Source organism: Sardina pilchardus, chromosome 10, assembly GCF_963854185.1.
Source record: "Sardina pilchardus chromosome 10, fSarPil1.1, whole genome shotgun sequence".
Taxonomy (NCBI): domain Eukaryota; kingdom Metazoa; phylum Chordata; class Actinopteri; order Clupeiformes; family Clupeidae; genus Sardina; species Sardina pilchardus.
Window position 1 is genome coordinate 20,469,763 of NC_085003.1, and position 11,684 is coordinate 20,481,446.

The window sequence follows — 11,684 nt, forward strand, 5'->3', positions numbered from 1 at the left end:
TATATGCTTGCAACAGGCCTGTCCAGTCAGCTAACACTACAAACCACTCAGGACTTGGATGCAATATCCAAACTCTGGCACGTGGGCTGCTAAATGAAACCTTGTGTTATCCAAACACACTCTCAAGTCTCAACACAACACAAGGGATGAACACTATCAAATGACTCCAGCGACTGACAAGCTGAAAAATTAACTCCCTGTCCATCTCTGTGAATTTGAAGTGTATCTGTGAGTTTAAAAGCCCAGGTGTGTTTTCATTGATGTTTAGTGAAAGGATGTCCATTTGAACATTGCAAATGGATCTTTCACGCCTGGCGATGGTGTAGTTACTTAGATACTGCATGAGTATGGCAGCCAGCTCCACTAATTGGTCTATTTTTGTTCACATCAAAATCACTTGTCAAAATGTGTCAGCAATTCCACCCAACAAAATAAAAAAAAAATGAGAATATAAAGACATCAACCACAACATTGCTGTTACTTTCCAAGTTATTACTGTAAGGTCAGCATAAAAATATATATTAAAGAAAAGACACCAGAAAGTGGACTGGAAAAGATTGTGAATAAAGTAATGGTAGTTAGAAAATTCGTGTGACAGGTAAAAACAAGGCATTTTAATGAGGGGTCTCACCGCTGGCGTTCTTCCCGCAGATGAGGTGCTGGTATGGCAGCATTAGGCCCCATATTTCCGAGTCGTTATTAATGGCCTGTTCTAACGACTCGAGAGAAAACTTTGGGACCCCGTTGTCCTTCTCGACCAGGGCAGTGCGCATGGCGCGCGTGAACACCTCTCGGAAGAGGCTCTCCATGCACGCACACAGGTAGATGGCTGCGTGCTCGTGAACCCGCAGTGCGACCCTGCTGTCCACCATCCACCTGAAGAACTTCCCCACGGAGAAGACCAGCCCGCAGCGCTCCGACTTCCCACGGCTGAATTTATCCTCAGTGCTCATGTTATACATGGACAGTGCACTAAGCGACGCTGTGATACAGTTGACAGATATCGTCCAGGAGAGAACGATCTTGATGGCACTTTGGATCTCATATTTGGTGCATTTGGCATAGCGCAAACTCAGACGCTGAGCCTCCTTGGCGATCCTCACAAGCGCTCGACTGACCAGCGCGGAAAGCCTCGCCAACAGGTCGCCAGGAAAGGCTCCGTCTTTGAGCTCCTCTTCCTTTCGAAGCGCGTTTTCCACCTCCCCGAGACTCCAAGGCACATCCTCAAGCTCGGGAAGTTTCGCACAGTGTCCAGCACACTCCAGGTTCCCGGCGTCTTCGACCAGAACGGTGTTGACCGTGTCAAGGCTGTTGTGTCTACTGTGCATAGAGTCTGTTAGATGCCAACCATTGCCTCCATGCGCGAACGATGTGTGCGCGTCAGAACAGCACAGCGACAAGCTGGACGACCTGAAGGAGTCTGCCGCTCCACCATAACCCGAGTCTAGCGTCAAGTCCTCCAGGGTTCTCACAACACACTTACCCCTTCTTGCCATAACTGCACCTCATACTGTATTCCTGTATGAGACCTCTATAACAAAATGCTCCACTTCCGAAGAAAAAACGCGCAGTGTCTGTCCTAACGTCGGGGCCCGAACAGACTAAAGTCCTCTTCAAATGAGTAGAGCTATTTTTCCAACAGTGTTTATCTCAACTTTGAAAATGCAGCAGCGTATGTCAACGCAGAGAAGCGCGAGCACCACTGCACCAAAGCCGCAACGCTTTCTCTGTTTGGAGGCGGAGCCGTAGAAACGCCTACGTCCAATGAACTCCCGACTCTGGTCTGATTGACAGAACCTCTCGACTTGGATAGTTGCTGCTTCTGTTGTGGAACCGCAGCCGAGTCAGTCCAGTTTGAGAAGTCAAAGATTTGACTAGTGCGTTGACAAAAAAAAATAATGCCTTGGATACCATCTCTGCTGAGAGAAGTAATACTGTATTCAAAATTCGAATGGTTTCTAATACAAATAGTATGCCACTGTGTGCTGAGATACATGGCAATATGAAGGCTAGTGGTTTGAGTCAATGAACATCGCAAAAGTGTAGGCTATTGATATCTGATCAAAATGAGCATTGTGCTAAACCAGTTAGAGACCATACAACTAGCCCATTGAAACAAACAAACAAAAACAATCATACAAGTACTAAAATCAAAATGTTATTTTTAGATTGTAGGCTATTAACAGGGATTCGTTTATCCAAAACATATCGATGGATTGATGCGTATATGTGTTACTTTAGAAAAAAAAGAATTGTGCAATGATGATTATAATAGGCTAAACGTCGTTTTCAAAACGTATTTCAGTTATCGATCTGTATTGTCATCATAAGGTAGCCTGTATGAACAGCAGCATGATCTTGAATCGCCTTCCAGTAGAGTGAAGCATATGTTTCGGCTCAAAACATCTCGGCTATACACCTCCCTCGCCTCTACACACTCCCTGTGCGATGCAGCGAATGTAACACGACGCGCTGTCATTAATAATGTATAGTATGTATAATGGATCTCCATCGCTCAAGTCAAGGTCAGTCCTCTGATGAGACTCAAGCTCCTGTTGATAGCTCCCACTCTCGAAGTGTAGGGAGAATGCGAAATTGTCTATTAAAACATCAAAATTGCGCCAGGGTCACAGTGAGAAATAACTGGTCTTTATTTAATGAAATATTGAAGTCAATTTGAGACATTGAGTGTACGTATCGTATCACACACAAGTAATCATATCAGCCTCAAGTGGTTCCTCAAGTTATGGTCATTTCCTTGGACCAACAGCGACATCCCCAGGAAGCCACAGTAGGAACATGATTTGCAATACAGTTTCTCTTTCTGACGAGATACTGCCACCCTATGGTTCCTTCGGCTACTGTTACTGTCTTGTCACTAACTGTTTTTACGTTTTATGTCATTGCTAAGATACACTTTCAAATACGTTGCTGAAAGAACTAACCTCACTAAATCTATTGACCGAGTTTGCTCAATCTTAAGCATGTCCCACTGACATACACACACTCATAATGGGTTACCTGCAGCCAAGAATTAAATGTCAAAACTCTTGTAACCAGTTTGATGGTTATGCAATCAGAGAACCAGCGCTTTAAAGAGGATTCAGGTTCAGGAACAGTGGAAGCTAATTTTGTTAAATGTGTTCAGACAAGAGGATGATTTGGACTAGGAAAAACAAGGGGGTGAAAAGAGGGAGAAGGAAGAAGACATTGAAGATGAGGAGTGACAAGAGGGCAAGTCAGAAGAAATAAACAACTTTGGTTGACCAATCAATCAATCATATAGACTGGGTCTATAGAGGGCCAGAGAGTCTTATTTGAACCAGTACATTGTAGCATCCCCCCCCCCCCCCCCCCCCCCCCACACAAAGAAAAAACATGATAAGCTGTATAATGGTGGTAATCATTTTACAATTATCAATAGAGTTTTCAGACAACTATAGTCAACCATTCACCTTACAAAGGAACAGTAGACTCTCCCTTCCCCCCAGTGAAATGATTTTGTCCCAACCTGGTTTAACACCTCACGACTTGCTAAACCTCTCCACTGACACAAGACAAAGAATGTACCTTGCTGCAATGTATTCCTATGTTATGAAATGTGAATTATTCATGTTTGGTATCATTTTCAATAGTCTCACCATGCACGTGGCACTATCCCTGTTGTTACCCTATCTGTTTGTAATGAAGCCTGAATCCTGAGTTCCTGAAGTTGTATGTTTACGCCAAGCGATATATTATTAACATTTAATAACGCGTTCACTTCATACTGGACCTTATGCATGGAAGGCTCTTTAGGCAGCTTATTTATTTCCAGTGGAGTGTTAGCTGTGTTGTAATGGCATCTTCTGTTATATTCTGCACCTTACATGTTCACTCCAGAGCCGAGATAGACGTAAAGAACTGTTAATACTGATTCATCTAAATATAGCTCCCAGACACATGTGCCGATAAGTGAAAACACTTCAGTGCACAAAATTAATGTCCACTAGTAATATGGCACTTAATTGGCTTGTTTCAGGCCTAGAATCGGCCACTTAAATGAATGGGGGCGGTACTCCCTCTCTCAAGTCATACTCCAAAATAAAGACAATTCAATCTCAGTTGGCAGACTTGACACAGCATGTTTATTTCAGATCAGCCTCCATAAATATAGATAGTAAATATATAGTGTTCTGTAGTGCTGATGATAGGCAAATAGAAAATAGAAAATAGAATAATAATTAGAAGATATTGCTACAAATGTTGCATAGTTTTCCAACTCTTCTGTATGTGAGTTGCCTTCCAATTCCATGTCCTCTTTTGGTACAGTACTTCTCAATTTTAGATTTTGCCCGTTCAAAAATGTCCTCAATCATGCCATAATCATTTTGAATTCCCTAGTGATTTAATGGCCATCTATACTTTCCAATTACACTCAGACTCCCCTCCTGAATTTTAGGTTGCAAAAAACGTAGAATGCCAGTGCCAATAGCATGCCCAACACGACGGGCAGCATCAGAGCATCAGGAAGAGCACCCTGGTCTTCCTCCCTCGGTCTCAGCTCCCTCCTCCTCCTATGGGCCTTCTCCACCTGCTGCTCCACCTGCTGCTCCACCTGCTCCTCCACCTGCTTCTCTTGCGTGGCTCGCCCAACCTCACTCCGCATCTTCTTCTCCCTTGCTCTCTTCCACGCTAGGCCTCTGTGTCTTGGCTTTGACTCCTTGTCAAAGATCCACACATCACACAGACGCTCTTCGCAGAAGGACACTTTCTTCCCAGCCTCCTCAGTCTTCAAGGGCAGAGTGCTCCACTCCTCGTTGGCCTCCACCACCTTCCTGCTTCTCTGCAGGCGCTTACAGGCCTCTTTTTGTTTCTCTTTGCGCATTTTGTCCTCCTCGACCCCTTGGAGGAACTTCTGCAGGTTGGCCATGATGGCGTTGTTTGACTCTCTCCTTCCTCGCATCCTCTCCTCCTCAGTCAGGACTGGTGGCACTGGTGGAGCAAGTCTCCTCCCTCCCCACCACTGCCTCTTCTCCTTCTTATTTCTCTTCTTGTCCTCCTTTGGAGCAGGTGAACCAGCCTCCTCTGGAGTCTTCACATGGTCCCTCTCTTGCTCTTGATCCTGATCTTGGTTGGCTGTGCCACATACGCAGCAGTTGACCAACTGGGCACGCCAACCACTTGCCCCTCTACGTCTCTCCCTCTTCTTCACCTTCTCTCTCCCTCTCTTCTCCACTTCCTGCTCATCGGCCTCCTTCTTAACAAGCTCCTGTATCAGTTGATGGGCATCCCCTCTCTGGTTGTCTCCTACACCCTTCGCCACTCCCACCTGACCATTCCCCTCAGCAGGGGGCTTTGGGGCCATAAGATTCTCTCCATTGTCCATTCTCTCCAGAGTCAGAGACACAATTCACAGAACAATTTGTGATGTTCAGTAATCCGTCCTGTAGCGGGAGACAGAAATGAGACAGATGGTGAAGGGAACCGTGAGCCTACATGGGGTAAGGGCTATCAAGAGATGGACCAGAACAGAAGGGTCCTTACACTAACACAGATAGTAGGGAAAGAGTCCTTTAGCATATCAAGGTAAGATTATTGAGGAAGGCACAGTTAGACTTTGGGTGATGGTGGGTGGGATGGTTGGGAGGTGTTGCTATAATAAAAATTAAATCATAATGGGATGGGGTTAGCACCACTCAATAAACTGAGAATGGCAGGGATATAGTGCATTATTAAACAGTAAAACGGTTGACATAATACTGATGATCAACAATAAAAATGGTGGGGTTTGCAAGTGTAAGACGAGGATGAAGGGGGAGAGGCCATGATGACAAATCTAAAAGTGGAAAGGATGGGATGGGGGTGGGGCCTAAATCAAAGGGTGGGGTCAATTACTAAGGGAGGGGAGGGTCAAGAAATTATGGCATCAAGTAGGAGTGGCCAGTAGGAAGGGAGTGGTTTGAAAGGGGGTAAGAGAATTTAAGCTAATCAATAAGGCAGACATTTTTTAACCATGGTATATCCTATGATTTGTTAAAGAATGCTGATGTGCTTGAAAACTACAAGAGTTGGCCTGTAGCAGTAAATAGTGGTGACTGAAGATATATTTGGTTGACCTGACCAGCACAATAGAGTTTAGCCTAAATTGTTTTTAACTTTAACAGCTGCACCCAAATTTTGGAGATTAACATTATCATATAGACTAGTGATTAATAAAATAATGCCCACAACCAGAAGAAAATAGTTCCTTACCTCAGCACAGCACAATATAGTTCCTTAAACAGCACAGCACAGCACAGCACAATTCACAGTAGACTAGTAAAAGTGATTCTGCCAGTATTTTAGAATTGTACCTATTTAGTAGGTGAGTAGCATTCTAGAACATCTCCTTCGCTGTGACAATGACCTCAACTTGGTGACATCATAATGGGCCACCTCTAGATCTTCACACAGTCAAATAAAACCAGAGATTCCGAGAGATTCAAGATTAAGATTCAAGATTCAAGACTTTTATTTGTCATTGAACAGTTGCCTGTACAACAAAAAAAAATTCCAGCAAGGCCACAGAGGTGGAAAAAGTAAAAGACCAAAAGTGACAAGTACAAAACAAAGATTACCAAAGTCATAAATACGGCATCATAAATACAGAATAATAATAATAAAGAGTCTGTAATGGCGGCATGACTATATGTGGACTAGTGTCACATACACACACACACCAAATACACAGACACAAAGCAGTAAACCTCTTCACATCCACAGGTTTATTCAGATACACACACACACACGCACACACACACATTTAGAGTTCTGACTGCCCAAGAACAGAAGCTGTTCTTCAGTCTGTTTGTTCTGCCTTTGGGCATGCCCATGTTGAATGACCTGAAGGAAATAAGTCTTTACTGTAATCTCTCAAAGATTGAATTCAACAAACTGAACCGGCAGCTGGGATGGATGGAGTCCTCTATCATTTCAGTGGATCTGTTCTTACATCGCCTGGTGCACATGTCATGCAGGGAGCGGGTAAAAGTTAGCAGCAGGTTTGATATTCGCTGGTTATTCGTTTTTGAAAGACATTTTCTCATTCTGATTGCTGACATTTTCTCATTCTGATTGCTGCAGTAGTTGCCATTGGTAGGCTGCTACGTACTACAGGTGAAGTTTTGCTGATATCTGACATTATGGTGAAATAGTACACATTCAAAGTTTTAAAATATGCAAGCGAGCGGAGAGGAGAGAGAGACTGACTAGTTCTAAATTCAAATTTGATTTCAATTTGAATTGAAGTCGAAAACAGTATATAGAATTACAATTCAATTTTGAATTAAAGGAAGTAGAAATTCATATACATAATTTAAGTGAGTAATGAAGCTTATAGTATAATATACTGTATGTAGCCCAAGCTTTATTGCCTGGTTTTACTTACGATATGATTAAAAGTAATACAATATTGTAATTAATTTATTATGGTTAAGTATTGTTACCAATAGACGTTCAGCTGCAGTATTAAGCCTAGACTCAGCCACTTAAATGAATGGGGGCGGGACTCTCTCAAGTCATAGTGTATACCTCCATGGGTCATACTCCAAAATAAAGACAACCCAATATCAGTTGACTCAGCATGTTTATTTCAGATCCATTCTGCCTCCATAGATACAGAGCGATTCTGTAGTGCTGATGATGAGAATAAAAAATGTAGGCAAATAGAAAATAGAATAATAAAAAAAGATATTGCTACAATGTTGCATAGTTTTCCAACTCTTCTGTATGTGTGTTGCCTTCCAATTCCATGTCATCTGTTGGTACTTCTCAAATCTAGATTTTGCCCGTTCAAAAATGTCCTCAATCATTCCATAATAATTTTCAATTCCCTGGTGCTTTAATGTCCTTCTATAATATCCGATTACACTCCCCTCCTCCTTCTACTAAACCTCATGTCATAAAAAGCATACAAAGCCAATCCCAGTAGTATGCCAAGCACGACGGGCACCATCAGAATTTTGGAGAGAGCACTCCGGCATTCCTCCCTCGGGCTCAGCTCGCTCCTCCCATGGGCCTCCACCTGTTTCCCTGCCGTGGCTCCTCCCATCTCCCTGCACCTTTTCTTCTCCATCGCTCTCTGCCAAGCTAGGCCTCCGTGGCTTGGCCTTGAGTCCTTCTCAAAGATCCACACCTCACACAGACGCTCGTCGCAGAAGGACACTTTCTTCTCAGCATCCCCAGTCTTCAAGGGCAGAGCGCTCCACTCCTCATTGGCCTCCACCACCTTCCTGCTTCTCTGGAAGCGCTTACAGGCCTCTCTTTGTCTCATTTTGCGCACTTTGTCCTTCTCGACCCTCTGGAGGAACTTCTGCAGGTTGGCCATGATGGCTTTGTTGGACTCTCTCTTTCCTCGCATCCTCTCCTCCTCAGTCAGGACTGGTGGCACTGGTGGAGCAAGTCTCCTCCCTCCCCACCCCTGCCTCTTCTCCTTCTTATTTCTCTTCTTGTCCTCCTTTGGAGCAGGTGAACCAGCCTCCTCTGGAGTCTTCACATGGTCCCTCTCTTGCTCTTGATCCTGATCTTGGTTGGCTGCGCCACATACGCAGCAGTTGACCAACTGGGCACGCCAACCACTTGCCCCTCTACGTCTCTCGCTCTTCTTCACCTTCTCTCTCCCTCTCTTCTCCACTTCCTGCTCATCGGCCTCCTTCTTAACAAGCTCCTGTATCAGTTGATGGGCATCCCCTCTCTGGTTGTCTCCTACACCCTTCGCCACTCCCACCTGACCATTCCCCTCAGCAGGGGGCTTTGGGGCCATAAGATTCTCTCCATTGTCCATTCTCTCCAGAGTCAGAGACACAATTCACAGAACAATTTGTGATGATAAGTAATCCGTCCTGTAGCGGGAGACAGAAATGAGACAGATGGTGAAGGGAACCGTGAGCCTACATGGGGTAAGGGCTATCAAGAGATGGACCAGAACAGAAGGGTCCTTACACTAACACAGATAGTAGGGAAAGAGTCCTTTAGCACATCAAGGTAAGACTATTGAGGAAGGCACTGGAGAATTAGACTTTGGGTGATGGTGGGTGGGCTGGTTGGTTGCTAAAAAGATTACATTTTAAACCAGAATGGGATGGCACTAGCACCACTCAATAAACTGGGAATGGCAGGATATAGTACATTAATAAAGTGCAATCAGTGGATGAATAAAGTGCAATTCATCTATCTATTTATCTAAACAGTAAAATGGTTGACATAATACTGATGCTCAACAATAAAAGCGGTGGGGTTTGCATTCATTAAGTGAAAGACAAGGATGAAGGGGGAGAGGCCATGATGACCAATCTAAAAGTGGAAAGGATGGGGGGGCGCTGTGGCGCATCAGGCTACATAGTGCTCATGCCATGAACGGGTCCGAGTGCCCACGGGGACTCAAGCTCGAGTCCGACCTGCGGTCATTTCCCGATCCCACCCCATCTCTCTCTCCCACTTGCTTCCTGTCTCTCTCTGTCCTATACAAATAAAGGCAAAAAGCCCCAAAATGCACTTTAAAAAAAAAGTGGAAAGGATGGAATGGAGGTGGGGCCTAAGTCAAAGGATGGGGTTAATTACTAGGGAGGTATGGGTCAAGAAATTAGGGGAGGGGTTAAAAGAGAGACTAACCAATATACATTGTTTTTTTAAACTTTAACTTCAACAGCTACACCCAAATTATGGAAATTATCATTATCATATAGACTAATTGTATGATTAATAAAATAATGCCCACAACCAGAAGAAAATAGTTCCTTACCTCAGCACAGCACAATATAGTTCCTTAAACAGCACAGCACAATTCACAGTAGACTAGTAAAAGTGATTCTGCCAGTATTTTAGAATTGTACCTGTTTAGTAGGTGAGTAGCATTCTAGAACATCTCCTTCACTGTGACAATGACATCCACTTGGTGACATCATAATGGGCCATCTCATACATTCAAATTATAAATTCAGAGATGGTTATGGTTATGGTTATGGTTATAGTTATTTAGCAGACACCTTTGTCAAAAGCGACATACAAATAAATAAAAAGACAAATTAAATTAACAGTGAGCAATTACAAAAATAGGGAGAATAGCAATATTATCAATAAAACTGTACAAAACAGTATAATTTTAAGCAATAACCACATGAGAAATAAAACAATGAATATATAGAATAGCAATTAAATAAGTCAATCAATCAACAACAATAACTATGGCATGGTAAGGCTAAATTTAAGGAGAATAGCAAAAATAAAAACAACAATGTCAAATTCTATCAATGGACAAATTATAATAAAAACAATACTATTATACAAACCATAACACATAAGAAACGCTCAATAGACTAAGTGCATAATAAAAAATGCCATAAGACCCCTGTTTGTTAAACTGTGTTAAACTGTTGCTGGAACGGAGAGCACTGGGCAACTCATTCCACCAACATGGAACCACTGATGAATAGAATCTACAATTTGACCTATGGTTTAATAAGAGATTCTTCAAGACTTTTATTTGTCATTGATTTTTTTTTGCCAGCAAGGCCATAGAGGTGCAAAGAAGACTAAAAGTAACAAGTAAAACAAAGATTATCAAAGTCATACATACGGCATCATAAATAGTATAATAATAAGATAGAGTCTGTGGCAGCATGACTATATGTGGACTAATGTCACATTACACACACACGCACACGCACACACACACACACATACACACACACACACACACACCCACACACACACACACACACGCACACACACACACACACACACACACACACACACACACACACACACACACACACACACACACAGCAGAAAGACTGTAAGAGGGAGTGTCAAATGTCAAGTGTAGTGCATTTAGAGTTCTGACTCTCCAAGGATAGAAACTGTTCTTCAGTCTGTTTGTTTTGCCTCTGAGGGATCTGAACCTCTTCCCTGAGGGCAGCATGATGAACAAGTGATGGTTGGGGTGATGGTGGTCTTTTATGATCACATGCAGTTATAACAGCATATGTAACATAACTGTTACATATGCTGCTATAATTAATTAATTAACATAACTGTAACAACAATAGTGAAATGTAAACCTAGTTAGCTGACTGTGTAAGGTAGAGAGAATGTCAGCCTGCTCTGAAAACAAAGATGGCGGCGCACAGGCTGAAAACATAACTAATGCAACTTGTTTGTGCTTTAGTCTGAATGGCGGGTCATATTTCCGACTTTATTTGTATTTATAGTAGCCTATATTTAACTAGTGCTATAGACATCTGTTTTATTGGACCGCTTCATTTCCACTTGATTCGCTTATTTGAATGGTAAAAAGGTAGTACTCCATTAGGTTGATCTCTGTCCCACTAAACCGGTGCCTGAGGTTTGGGGTGCTATACACTATATTGCCAAAAGTATTCGCTCACCTGCCTTGACTCACATATGAGCAGTCACATCCCATCCTTAATCCATAGGGTTTATTATAACGTTGGTCCACTCTTTGCTGCTATAACAGCTTCAACTCTTCTGGGAAGACTTTCCACAAGATTTAGGAGTGTGTTTATGGGAATTTTTGACTATTCTTCATTGGTGAGGTCACACACTGATGTTGGACGAGGCGAATGGCTCTCAGGATCCACTCTAATTCATCTCAAAGGTGTTCTATTGGGTTGAGGTCAGGACTCTGTACAGGCCAGTCAAGTTCA

General features: G+C 43.0%; 1 protein-coding gene across 1 annotated transcript in view; it reads right to left on the minus strand.

Annotated features, from left to right (window-relative positions):
* btbd11b (BTB (POZ) domain containing 11b) overlaps positions 1 to 1,689 on the minus strand; it is a 69,399-nt gene extending 67,710 nt beyond the window's left edge. Inside the window, 1 exon segment of the mRNA XM_062547584.1 lies at positions 632 to 1,689. Coding sequence (XP_062403568.1) covers positions 632 to 1,496 — 865 coding nt within the window. The 5' untranslated portion in view covers positions 1,497 to 1,689.
* Positions 1,690 to 11,684: the final 9,995 nt, after the last annotated feature.